The 14,337-nt window shown below is 38.8% G+C and overlaps 1 protein-coding gene across 1 annotated transcript; it reads left to right on the top strand.

Moving 5' to 3' along the window:
• Positions 1–5,538: 5,538 nt before the first annotated feature.
• On the top strand, positions 5,539–7,362 carry LOC107949848 (uncharacterized). Its single transcript, XM_041089868.1, has one exon. The coding sequence runs from the start codon at positions 5,539–5,541 to the stop codon at positions 7,360–7,362; it is 1,824 nt and encodes a 607-aa protein (XP_040945802.1).
• The last annotated feature ends 6,975 nt before the right edge of the window (positions 7,363–14,337 follow it).

The raw sequence follows: 14,337 nt of genomic DNA, 5'->3' as shown, positions 1-14,337 counted from the left end.
CTCTATGTAATTCACGCGTTCAATTTGGTCCTCCAGACTTTGTTTATTTGCGGATTTACCCCAGATTTTTTTACTTGCAATCCAATTTAGTCCTTTTTTATATTTTTCTTAAAAATTAGTTAATTTTGATAATATAATTTTTGTTTTATAATTTTCATATGTAATTATTGTTATTTTATTTAGATATATGTATTTTTTTTATGTAAGCATTCATACCCTTTTAAAAAAACACTAATATTTTTTGCATATTTATGTATACAAATGTTTTATCTATTTAATTAATTTTGATAATGTGGATATTATTTAATTATTTTAAACCTATATATATATTTATGTGTACATGTATACATCCTTTTTTGATTTTTTTAATCCCTGGTTTACCAATTTATGTTTGCATATTTTTTTTAATTATCTTGTCCATTTATTTGATATTTTACATGTTATTAATTTTATTTATTTATTTATTTACTCCTATTATTTCTGTACAATTGTTGTATTTATTATTAATATTTGTTTAAGGGGCATTTATTCATACATTCAACATAACATTACGACATTTTTTCGAATTTTAAAATAAAACTTTTCAAAATAGGGAGAATACTCGTATTTAGGATTTTGCAAGAAAATTGAGCCCTAACGTATTGGGTTCCGATTTTTTTTTGTAAAATCTAACAATCGGAGATTGTTCTTTAAATAAAACAAAATAAAAATTTATCGTCGGGAATTCAATATGTTGTGTCCTAACGTATTGGATGTGACACGTTGATTTCTCGAGATAAAGATTTTTTAAAACAAAATAAAGGAAATATTGAGTGTTTGGGATTTTAAGAAATTGTGCCCTAACGTATTGGGCCGCGATTTCTTCATAAATTTTAAACAATTAGATATTTTCTTGAATTTTATTACACAAGTTTTTTACTAACTCATTGTGGAGAGAATAAAATGTTGTTCCTTAACGCATTGGCTGTGTTATTTTTCTTTTCAAAATGAGAAGGTCTTAATAAATAATTTAATTTAATTAAGAATCGATTTTTTTAAACTCTCAACTTCAAGACATTAATTAATCAATTTGGTATCAATTTTGGGCGTTACGAGGTTGCTAATCCTTCCTCATACGTAACTAACTCCCGAACCCGTTTATTTAAAACTCGTAGACCAAAGCCGTTTTTAGGTGATCCAATCAGACCCTAATAAAAGATTGGTGGCGACTCCCAATTTTCATTTTTTAAAGTCTACAACCTAAATTTTTTGTTTTTAAAAAATGGTTTCGACAGCTTAGTGACTCCACTGGGGAAATTTTTTTTAAGAAAAGAGAGTCGAGCCACAAAGTTGATTAATTCTTGTCTTATGGTCGAGAAATTTTTTTTTTAAAAATTTTATGATATCCTTTTGCATTCATTATATTCTTACTTGATTTAAATATTGCTTGCATTGCACATTACATGTATTGGATAATTTTACCCTTCTAAGTGGGAGTTAGAAACTATGCCTTCGTGAGGTTTTCACCTCCGTGTAGGGTAGTGGACTGCTTCCGGGATACATTCGTACCTATGTCTTCATGAGATTTTCATCTTCGTGCAGCCATAGAGAAATGTATTCCCCTGAACCGAACTCGATCCGTATGAGCCTATAATGGGTGAGGATTGAGGAATCTGCTGGTTCGGGTACCCTTACCCTAGAAACCAAACTTCATATAGTGAACCTTAAGAATCCATCCTAGGTAGAACTATACTAAACCCTAGTAGATATCCAATTAGGGATTTTACTATTTCTTGATTATATCTTATGTTCTTATGTAATACTGACTTTTTGTGTTTTATTTTGATTGCATGACATGGCATTTCATTTCATCATAAAAGGCGTCAGTCCATATTTAATTGCTAGATAGAAGGCTTATCATGGAAAGAGGGTTTCTTGATAAAGTGGAGGACAATGCGGCTGTCTGAACTTGGTTTGAAACAACGCAGCAAGAAAATGGTGATAGTTTGGCTGACGGGCATGTATCGGAGTTATGGGACTTTACGCATATCAGTGTAACTCAAAACGATTTACAAGAATTGAAGGAAATCTGGGGCCAGTGGAGTGATGAGGTTAGACAGCTATTTTATAGTAATTATGGGGATCTGCCTTATTTTTGTGATGTAAAGGTCGACAAGCATTTGTTTCAAGCCCTCGCCCAGTTCTGGAATCCTGCTTACAGTTGCTTTACGGTTGGGAAGGTCAATTTGGTGCCTACGATAGGGGAGTATATGGCTTTACTCCGTTGTTCAAAGTTTCAAGTGGAAAGGGTCTATTCGAGAGTGGTAAATGTGCCAACCTTTTCAAAGAAGTTGATGAGTGTAACAGGAATGAGTGAGCAGTGGGTTGTCGCACGAATTAAGCAAAAGGGGGATAGTAAGTGCGTTCCTTGGAGAAGCTTGAAAGATGTAATTCTCACACACCCAGATGTAAGAAAAATGTTAGATGTCTTTGCTTTAAGTATATACGGTTTGGTTATCTTCCCTAAAGCCTTGGGGTATGTGGATGAAGCAGTCACTGATTTATTCGACCGGCTTGATAAGAAGGTTACACCGATTCCAACAATTTTGGCAGAAACTTTTAGGTCATTGAGTGCATGTCGAAAGACGGGCGAAGGTAGATTTATTGGATGTGCATAGCTTCTACTCGGATGGTTTCACAGTCACTTTTGGAAGGTGGATAAAGTTTCGTATCGGGTTTTCTCTGAAAATTATTCACCACTAAAAGAGATAGTAGCTACGCCGATGAGAGACGACATTTCAAAGGAGAAGTGGATGACAATTCTTCAAAATCTTCAAGAGGAAGACGTTGAGTGGAGAGCTCCTTGGTTACTTCCAGATGAGATCCTGTATAGGTGTGGTAGTTTTGATTGGGTTCCTTTGCTTGGTGTTTGGGGGGCTGTTGGATATGCCCCATTATTGGTGCTAAGGCAATATAGGTCAAGGTAATTTATACATGCGACCCAAGGGATAGCTGATTGTGAATTTTCGTACAAGGATGATGGTTATAGAAAGAAGATTCAAAAGATGTCTAGTGCGTGGAAATAGACTCGCCGGATGAAAAGGTTATCTGTGGGTCCAATGACAACTCCTGAGTATCATGAATGGTGGGCTAGAAGGATTAACGATAATACACCTAAGTTAAATCAGGAAGACAGCCAATCAATAGAAGATCATTTGCGAGTCATTCTTCTGAGTTGGAAATCATAAGGCAAGACTTTGAGAGAAGAAATGCGGATTTAGAGAAAAAGATAGAGCAAATGGGGACGAAAAAGACGAACTTGAGATTGGATATAGACATTCAGAAGCTTGAAAATGAAAAGTTAAAGAAAGAGAAAAACAAGGCTGAGGAGGAGCTGGGTAGTCTAAAGACGGATTATAAAAAATTACGTTTGTCAATGAGAACAGCTAGGCTGGGAAGACTTCAGAACAGTGGCGAGCAGAAATCCGAGAAGAAAATGACAAAGCCGATAGATGGGAATAGAAATTCCAAGAGATGTAGAGACGAAACGAAGCTTTAGAAAAGAGTTTGTCAGAGAGCCAAAAAGAAAAGGGTGAGTTAAAGGATAGGATGATCGTAGGGATGTCTTCATCAGTATCAAAATTGAAATTTGGCGATAGAGTTGAAAGCAAGCTTGAGCAAGATTGAAGAAATGAAGAAAAGAATCGAAGAGCTAGAAACGGTGCTGCAAAATTGTGAGATCCAGATCAAGCACTTAAAAGCAAATGAGAGTCGTAATAATGAACAGCTTCACCACTTTCAGAGTCAAGTTAGAAGCAGATATCATCTTATAGAGGAAGCTGTGGTCCAGACTCGAGAAGTAGCTGATCATATACAGACTTTAGAAGTACAGGCTGACACACTGAGTGTGAAGTATGAATTAGAAATTGATCGGGGGCAAGAATTAGCTTTGTTACTTAGAAAGATTAGAGTTCTGGGTACTAGGGCGAAGTCTTATTTGTAATTCACTTTTCTGCATTCATTTCATTTCATGCATTGTTTCATATGCATTAAAAAATACATCAAGGGATTCTAATTAATTTAAATCACTCCCCAGTTAATCTGGAAACCAATCAACCTACTAAACACCGCTACGGTACTCGATCAAAAACTAAAGACATGGATCAAAGGCTAGAATAGTTCCAGAAGGAAATGCAAGAACAAATGAATGAGCAGTTGGAGAAGATTCAACAAAAGATGATGGATAAAATGATGGAATCTCAGGGGAGTATGATGGCTAAAATAACTCAATTGTTGACTGCTGGAGTTGATAAATAGAAGGGCTCTATGCTCAATATTGAAGAGGGAGACAGCGAGGGACCTATTTATTCCCCAGAACTTACCTTTCAGCAAGTGGAGGTATATCTACGCAAATCCTCCATCACTATCAAGCCTCAGGGCGGTGCTGTAACACTAATGAACTTTCAAGCTAGATCAGGCTCTAACCCTAGAGACAACCTTGCTAATTCCGCTATCCCTGACTTCGACGAGACAGTTGAGAAAATGAATGGTGAATTGCCGAAACAGCTCGACGAAAAGTATAAATGGCTGGAGGAAAAACTTAGAGCGATGGAAAGTACTAAGAGCTACCATGGAATTGATGCTAGAGAATTGAGCTTGGTTCCAAGTTTGGTACTTCCCCACAAATTCAAAATGCCAGAGTTCGAGAAGTACAACGGAACTAGTAGCCCCGAGGCCCATATTACTATGATCTGCAAGAGGATGACTGGATATGTTAATAATGACCAGTTGCTGATACATTACTTCCAGGATAGCCTCGCGGGGGCTGTATCCAAATGGTACAACCAATTGAGCCGTACCCAGATTAACTCATGGAGAGATCTAGCACAGGCGTTCTTAAAACAGTACAGTCATGTGACTGACATGATACCTGATAGAATTACTCTGCAGAACATGGAGAAGAAGCCTGGTGAAGGTTTCAGACAATACGCACAGAGATGGAGGGAAGTTGCCGTCCAAGTTCAGCCGTCTCTTCTAGAAAGAGAGATGACGATGCTTTTCGTTAATACATTGAAGGCCCCATTTATTACACATATGTTAGGGAGTGCTTCCAAAAGCTTTCCTGACATAATCATGAATGGTGAAATGATAGAAAATGCTATTAGAAGTGAGAAAATAGAAGCTGGAGAAAGTAGCAGAAGGTTGTCCTTGAAGAAGCAAGAGAATGAGGTTAACAATACAAGTTCATATTCAAAGACGATTACGGTGAATCAACCGGGAAAAGGGGCTGTTAACCAGCAAGGATCATCAAATCAGAGATCTGATGCAAGACAAAATACAGAGAAGATTCAATTTACGCCAATTTTGATGTCGTATAGGGAGCTATATCAGAATCTATTCAATGCACACGTAGTTTCCCCTTACCATTTGAAACCTCTGCAGCCTCCATACCCCAAGTGGTACGATGCAAACGCATAGCGCAACTATCATGCGGGAATTAAGGGGCATTCTATAAAACATTGTACGGCGTTCAAGAAGCTGGTAGAAAGACTTATAAGCATGGTTGTGGTTAAATTGGATGATATGCCCAATACGGAGAATCCGTTACCTAATCATAATGATAATAGAGTGAACATGATAGGCGGGAGCATGGGTAGAAAAATCAAGGAAGACATAGTAGAAGTGAAAATCCCTTTGAGGTGGGTCTGGAGAAATATGGTAAAAAGGGGATTGATTGTTTCGAATTCAGAGAGAAGCTTCGAAAGGGTGGAAAACTACTGTGAGTTCCATCACGAGGAGGGACATGAAATCCAGGAATGCGCAGAATTCAAAGCCCTGGTTCAAGGCCTGATGGATAATAAGGAAATGGAATTTTATGAAGAAGCTAAGGAGGAAGGGAGCATTCGCACATCCGAATCCTCGAAGGTTCCAAGAGTAGCGCAGCCTGTGGTCATTATCTCGCGACCAAAGAAGGATGAAGTGAGAACGCCAGTAATGCCAAGAATCATAATAAAGAAACCTGTAACCTTTTCTTACCAGGACAGTAGGAAGGTTCCATGGAGCTACGGGTGCAATACAACTGTCCCTGGAAAAGAGACTACAAAAGACCAATGTGTGAGTGCCAATCCAGAACCTATGAAAGGGGCCATAATAGGGGAGCAAAAAGGGAAGATAGTTGAGCCAGTGAAGGAGGAAGAAGCTGTGGAATTCCTCAAATTTTTGAAGCATAGTGAGTATAATGTCGTCGAGCAGTTGCATAAACAACCGGCTCGCATATCTGTACTAGCCTTACTCTTGAATTCAGAAGTACATCGAAATACGCTGATGAAGATGCTAAATGAGACCTATGTGTCAAAGGATATTTCTGTCAGCAAACTAGATCGGTTGGTCAATAATATCAGTGCTGATAATTTCATATTTTTCAATGATGATGAAATACCTCCTGGGGGCATGGGATCTACCAAAGCTTTGCATATCACGACACGATGCAAGGGGCATATTTTGCCAGGAGTATTGATTGATAATGGATCGACTTTTAACGTATTGCCATTATTCACACTCAACAGGCTACCCATAGACAGTTCGCACATTAAAATATGTCAAAATGTAGTGACGGAGTTTGACGGTACAGAAAGGAAGGTCATGGGAAGAATTGAGATACCCCTACTGATTGGCCCAACAGTTTATGAGATAGATTTTATTGTGATTGACATCAAACCTTCCTATAATTGTTTATTAGGAAGACCATGGATACATTCGGCGGGGGCAGTACCATCATCATTACATCAGATGTTGAAGTTAGTGTCAGATGGTCGGCTAGTGACAATAAATGCCGAAGAGGATATAATAGCAGCTGTATCCAATGAGACACCATACGTGGAGACCAATGACGAGTCAGTAAAATGCTCATTTCGATCTTTGGAGTTTGTAAATACGGCATTTGTTCCTGAAGGGAGCAAAATTTTAGTGCCAAAATTATCCAAAACTACAGAGATGGGTTTACAGTTGTTGGTAGGAAAAGGAGCTTTACCCGGAAGAGGGCTAGGGAGACATCTTCAAGGGAGGACTGAGGTTCCAGTGCTGAAAGAAAAGCATGATCACTTTGGCTTAGGATACAAGCTAGATAGAGGACAGAGAAAGAAGGAGATAGAAAAATGGCAGGAAAGGAGAAGGGCGAGCCTAAATGGGGAGGAAGCTAAGTGGGAGCCAATGATAATTCCCCACATATCCAAAACTTTCGTATCTGGAGGAGTTATTCATCATGAGAGCATCGAAGAGACGTTAGGAAATATGCACATCAATGCCATTCATGGACATAAGAACGAAGAGAAGAGCTGGTTAGATATTCGTCCTTATTTGCCTGGGACTGTTCTTGACAATTAGACTGCGGAAGAAATACCTAAAGTCTTTAGAACTGTCTCAGAGTAATATTCAGAACAAACTTGTTGTTTTAGCCTAGAAATAACAAGAACTCTTTTGTGAAATAGGCTTATGTTTGAATATCATTATTTTAATAAAACATCTTTGCAATTGTTTCGAGGAAATATTCTTTCATTCTTTCCATACAAGTAAATATATTTTTTCATTTATAATCATTGCACAAGTAATTGTACATAAATTCATAAATTCTTTTGTAACCATATTAGGTCCCTGTATATCAACGACGTGAATGGTGCCGCTACGAACTCAGAGTGTCCTTTTGAATGAAACATGTGTTTAGAGGGATTGCACGACTTTGAAGGTGATGAAGATTGTGGTTTATCTCTGGACTTGTTCAGGATGGTAGAACAAGAGGAAAAATAAATCCTACCTCATAAGGAATCAGTAGAAGTTGTGAGCTTGGAAGAAGGAAAAGAGGTGAAAATTGGAACTCAGATTTCTGCAAAGGCAAGACGAGACCTCAATGAATTACTCTGAGAGTTCAAAGACGTCTTCGCATGGTCATACCAGGATATGCCTGGGTTGAGCACTAACATCGTGGTACATCGCCTACCTATAAGAGAGGATTGCAGGCTAGTTCAACAGAAGCTGAGAAGAATGAGGCTTGATATTGTGATTAAAATAAAAGAGGAGGTCAAGAAGCAATTTGATGCTGGATTTTTACAGGAGGTCAAATATTCTGAATGGGTAGCTAACATTGTTCCAGTTCCCAAAAAAGATGGAAAAGTACGAATGTGTGTGGATTATAGAGATTTGAACAAAGCAAGCCCAAAGAACAATTTCTCATTGCCACATATTGATACTCTGGTCGATAATATGGCGGGATATTCGCTGTTTTCTTTCATGGATGGGTTCTCAGGATATAATCAGATAAAGATACATCCGGAGGATATGGGAAAAACTACATTCATTACTTTGTGGAGAACATTTTGCTATAAAGTAATGCCATTCGGATTAAAGAATGCGGGAGAAACATATCAGAGAGCCATGGTAGCCTTGATTCATGATATGATGCACAAAGAAATTGAAGTATATGTTGATGGTATGATTGCCAAATCCAGAACAGAGGAGGAACATGTGCAGGTCTTGTGGAAATTGTTCTTAAGATTAAGGAAGTTCCAGCTTAAGCTTAATCCGACAAAATGTACTTTTGGAGCCAGCTCAGGAAAGTTGTTAGGCTTCGTAGTCAGTGAAAAAGGAATCGAGATAGATCCAAATAAACTCAATGTAATACGAGATTTATCGCCACCACGTACTCAGAAAGAAGTTCGAGGTTTCTTAGGAAGCTTAAATTACATTGCTCGGTTCATTTCACAGTTGACTAAGAAATGTGATCCTATATTTCGCCTTTTGAAGAAACATAATCCTGATGTCTGGAATGAAGAATGCCAGAAAGCCTTTGAAAAGATAAAGCAATACTTATTCAATACTCCAGTGCTGTCACCACCTAGTCTAGATAGACCCTTGATTTTGTATTTAACGGTGTTCGACAACTCTATGGGATGCGTGCTGGGTCAACATGATGCGACTGGAAAGAAAGAAAGGGCGATATACTATCTCAGTAAGAAATTCACTGATTGTGAAATGAGATATCTGCCTATCGAAAAATTATGTTGCGCCTTGATTTGGACATCCAAGAGGTTGAGGCAATACTTACTCTATCATACGACTTGGCTAATTTCAAAATTAGACCCTTTAAGGTATATGATGGAGTCAATGGCGTTGAATGGGAGAATGGCTAGATGGCAAATCTTGCTCTCTGAGTTTGATATAGTATATGTGAGTCAAAAGGCCATCAAAGGGAGTGTGATAGCAGATTTCTTGGCTAGCGGAGCTTTGGAGGATTATGAACCTCTGGACTTTGATTTCCCAAATGAAGATTTGATGTATGTGGCAAATGCTGAAGAGGATCCCCAAGAAAATCATTCTTGGAGATTAAACTTTGACGGAGCATCGAATGCACTAGGCAATGGGATTGGGGCAATCCTGGTGTCTCCGAATGGAGATTATCATCCTTTCACCAGTAAATTAGACTTTGATTGCACTAATAACATGGCTGAGTATGAAGCTTGCATCATGGATATACGGGCAGCCATAGAGCAGAAAGTCAAGAAATTAGAAGTGTACGGAGACTCAGCATTGGTAATATACCAACTAAGAGGGGAATGGGAGACAAGAGACCCTAAGTTGATCCGTTATCGGAGATTGGTTCTGGAATTGATCGAAGAGTTTGACAACATTACCTTCTGTTATCTCCCACGGGAAGAAAATCAGATGGCTGACACTCTTGCTACTTTAGCTTCCATGATTAAAGTGAATCAGTTGGAGGACATGAAGCCCATTCAAATTAGTATTTATGAGATCCCTACCCACTGTTACAACATTGAAGAAATAGAGAGTGATAATTGTCCCTGGTACCAAGATATATTACTATATGTGAAAAATCGCGAATATCCTGATCAGGCAACGGAGAATGATAAGAGGACATTGAGGAGACTAGCTATTGACTATGTCTTAGATGGAGAGATCCTATACAAAAGGGGAAAGGATCGAGTACTGTTGAGGTGCGTGGGTGCTGTAGAAGCTAAGGAAATTTTAGTCGAGGTCCATGAGGGTGTTTGTGGTACGCACGCTAATGGATTTACAATGGCTAGACAGATCATGAGATTTGGATATTACTAGGCCACCATGGAAAGAGATTGCATCAATTATGCCAAGAAATGCCATAAATGCCAAATCTACAGAGATAAAATGCACGCGCCTCCTTCACCTCTTCATGTTATGACTTCTCCATGGCCTTTCTCCATGTGGGATATGGACGTCATTGGACCAATATCACCGAAGGCTTCTAATGGACATCGTTTCATTTTTGTGGTTATTGACTATTTCACTAAGTGGGTAGAAGCAGCCTCATATGCTAATGTCACGAAGTCAGCAGTCAGTAAGTTTTTGAAGAAAGAAATCATATATCGATATGGAATGCCTGCAAGGATTATATCTGACAATGCATTGAATTTTAACAACAGCACAATAGTAGAAGTCTGTAATCAGTTCAATATCAGACACCATAATTCGTCACCGTATCGTCCAAAAATGAATGGTGCAGTAGAGGCGGCCAACAAAAACATTAAGAAGATTGTGGCAAAAATGGCTGAAACTTACAAGGATTTGCATGAGAAATTACCATTCGCTCTTTTGGCTTACCGAACATCTATCAGGACTTCTACTGGGGCAACACATTTTTCTTTGGTTTATGGAATGGAGGCAGTTCTACCTATTGAGATGGAAATTCCTTCTCTTCGGGTATTGGCCGAGTTAAAATTTGATGAGGCTGAATGGATCCAATCTCGGTATGATCAGTTGAACCTGATTGAAGAGAAAAGATTAAAAGCTATTCGTCATGGTCAAATGTATCAGAAGCGAATGATGCGAGCTTATAATAAGAAGGTTTGTCCCCGAGGATTCCATGAAGGGGATTTGATTTTGAAAAAGATCCTCCCTTTACAAAAGGATTTCAGAGGGAAATGGATGCCAAACTGGGAAGGACCTTATGTTGTGAAAAAGGCTTTTTCTGGAGGACCTTTGATTTTGAGTGAAATGGATGGCAAAAATCTTTCGAATCCTGTAAATTCAGATTCGGTCAAGAAATATTTCACTTGAAGGAAGGGAGGAATCAAAGTGAAAACCCGCAAAGGGCGCTCTGATTTCCTACAAAAAAAGGAGAGGCCAAGGTGAAAACCCGAAAAGGGCACCTTGAGACCAAAGGGGGTTTGAGTTGAAAACCCAAAAAAGGTGGCTCAAACATTGTCAGATTGGGGCATATAGTGGTCTTGCTTCACTTAAGTCAACAAATAAAAGATACGACATCTTGGGGCATTGACAGAGTACTGTAGATCCCCTAAACACATGTTAAATTCAGAATGGTTCTTGGCTTGCACGGAGAAGTTCAAGCAGCGATATCTAAAGCACCTAGTCTTCATATTATTTGTACTAAGTTTGTTGGTTCTTGTAAAAACTTCATTCTTTGCTGTTCTGGAATACTTTTTTCTTTTCAGGACACTTACTATCAATAAATTCCTGAATTAATTCATCTTTTACTCAGTACTTTTGATCTTTGCGCAAGCATGTCGCATTAGAATAATGATTGACGGACTAATAAACTTTCACAAAAGAAGTTTTTGTGTATTACTTTGGGAATTTCTAAATAATTTAATAACCTGAAACAGGACTACTGTTTAGAACACCCCAAGTTCAAAAGTTAAAGAGCCTAAGAAGAAAAAGTTTAAATTAAGACTACTTTTTCGAATTTGGTTGTCTAAATAGAAAATGAGACAGCAAGAAGTCTTGATGGGGTAGGAAGAAATCCCCTGTGGAAAGAAAGCTCCTCATTTGGGCATGAGCATTTGGTAGGACACCCTGAGAGTGGTGTAAACAAACTTCATAATCTGTATCCTTGAATTACGATAGGAGAAAATTGAGAAGAGTCAAATTTTCCCACTCTTAAGTCACGGTGGAGGGAATGTAGTACAAATTCTACGTCCTAAAGGGTTGTGCTTTAAAGTGCACAATGGGAGGCAATTTGATTAAGTGTTTCTTCAGAGATATCAGCCAAGCAAAAGGCGTCTGCGACAAAGCTTTAATAAACTTGAAGAAATGATAATTCTTGAAAAAATGACATTCTGCATGCATTCAAATGTCATTCATACACGTCTAGTTAGGAGCATTTGATTTATTCTGATTATGACATCCTAATCTCTAGGCATAATTAGGTTCATAAAATGCATTATACAAGTCATGTTCCTCAGAGAGCAGATCAGTGAAGATAACAGATTTTGCCTTCCTGCACTGACAGCGAAGCAGATCAAAGACACCAAGCCTTGTCTCCCTTAGTAGCAGCGGAGTAGGTTGAAAATTGTAGATCTTATCTCCCTAAGTAGTAGTGGAGCAGCTCAAAGACGGCAAATCTTATCTTTCCAAGATAGTGGGAAGCAGATTTAAGCCACCAAGCCTTGTCTCCTTGAGCAGCAACGGAGTAGGTTGAAAATTGTAGATCTTATCTCCCTAAGCAGTAGTGGAGCAGATCGAAGACGGCAAATCTTATCTTTCCAAGATAGTGGGAAGCAGATTTAAGCTACCAAGTCTTGTCTCCCTAAGCAGCAGTGGAGTAGGTTGAAAATTGTAGATCTTATATCCCTAAGCAGTAGTGGAGCAAATCGAAGACGGCAAATCTTATCTTTCCAAGATAGTAGGAAGAAAATTTAAGCCACCAAGCCTTGTCTCCCTGAGCAGCAGCGGAGTAGGTTGAAAATTGTAGATCTTATCTCCTTAAGCAGTAGTGGAGCAGATCAAAGACGGCAAATCTTATCTTTCCAAGATAGTGGGAAGCAGATTTAAGCCACCAAGCCTTGTCTCCCTGAAGTTGCAGCAGAGCAGATTAGAGCCGATAATCCTATCTCCCTGAAGTTTCAGTGGGGTGGATTAAAACCTTAGGTCTTATCTCTCTGAAGTTGCAGAGAGCAGATCACATCTAGTCTTATCTCCTTGAAGTTGAAGTGGAGAAGACTAAGTAAGCAGGTCTTATCCTCCTGAAGTTGCAGTGAGGCAGACTGAAGATGGCAAATTTTATCTCACTGAAGTTTTAGTAGAGCAGGTTAAAGCCGATAATCCCATCCCCCTGAAGCTGTAGTGGAGCGGATTAAAACCTTAGATCTTATCTCTCTGAAGTTGCAGAGAGCATATCGCATCTAGTCTTATCTCCCTGAAAGTTGCAGTGGAGTAATTAAAGCACTAGTTGCCTATACTTTTGAAGATGCAGTATGAATGAATGAGGCTACTTGAAGAAGAAGAGTACCAAGGGCCAGTATGACCGGGCAAAATTAGGCATTTTGAAGTCTTTGCTTCGTTCTTGTTACACGATAACGAGCAAAAAGGGGTAGTTGTACATGCTAGATTTTGCCCGGGTCTAAAAGACCCGCATTATAGACAGGCCCATATGGCCCAATTAATAAAACAAATGAGGGCCCAAACTACGGTTGCCCAAATTACAGACAGAAACCCTAGGGTTTCAACAGCGCCGCAAGCCAAGCTTCGAATCTCCGTGGATCTTCACCTGCGCATCAAGGAAAAATGAAAATGGAAAGCAAATCAAAAGATTTGTAAATCAAATCAAGAAACAGATTTGTTTCCTCTTTAGATTTATTTCATATGGCTATAAAATAGCCATTGTAATATTGTAATGGGGATCCGAATGGGGCAATCAATAAAAACAATTATATTCTACAATCGAAAACAACAAACACCAAGAGCAATACAATCGATTCGAAGGTTGATATTTATTGTTTTTATTTTTCTTTATTTTACTTTTATACGAATAAGAAAACAGAGAAAAGGAAAGAGGTAACCTTTTTGATGGTGCCTAGAACGCCGTGAAGCGGCCGAGGGAGCCACCCCCGAGGATCAGTGGCCGAAAACTGATTTCGTGATTTTTCGATCTTTTTTGCTGTTATTTTCAAGGATTTGAGCCCAGATTTGGGCATAAAGGGGTTTAAAAGGCCGAATAGGGGATTTTTCCCTTTACAGGCCACCGCGTATGGCGGCGCCGTCGCCAGAGGTTGGCGGCTGGCACGGTGGCCAACGATCGGCCGATGACCGAACTGGAGGCCGGTGCCCGGAGGTTAGAGCTTTTTTTTGAAGGGATTTTCGATTTTTTTTGAAGGAATGAAGAAATGGAAGTTTTTTTTTGTAATTTTAGCTTAAATAGCCGATTGAAAACGACGCCATTTTGAAAGGAGGATCCGCGCGTCAACCCGACCCGATCAACTCATATATTTTGAAGGGAGGATCTAGCTAACATATATATAATTTGTGTCATTAAAACAACCTACCAAGATCAACTCATATATTTTGTTATCAAATAGG

This window comes from Gossypium hirsutum, chromosome D03 (genome assembly GCF_007990345.1).
Source record: "Gossypium hirsutum isolate 1008001.06 chromosome D03, Gossypium_hirsutum_v2.1, whole genome shotgun sequence".
NCBI classification, from domain to species: domain Eukaryota; kingdom Viridiplantae; phylum Streptophyta; class Magnoliopsida; order Malvales; family Malvaceae; genus Gossypium; species Gossypium hirsutum.
The sequence above is the reverse complement of the archived record's forward strand: the minus strand, read 5'-3'. Positions and strand labels throughout refer to the sequence as shown.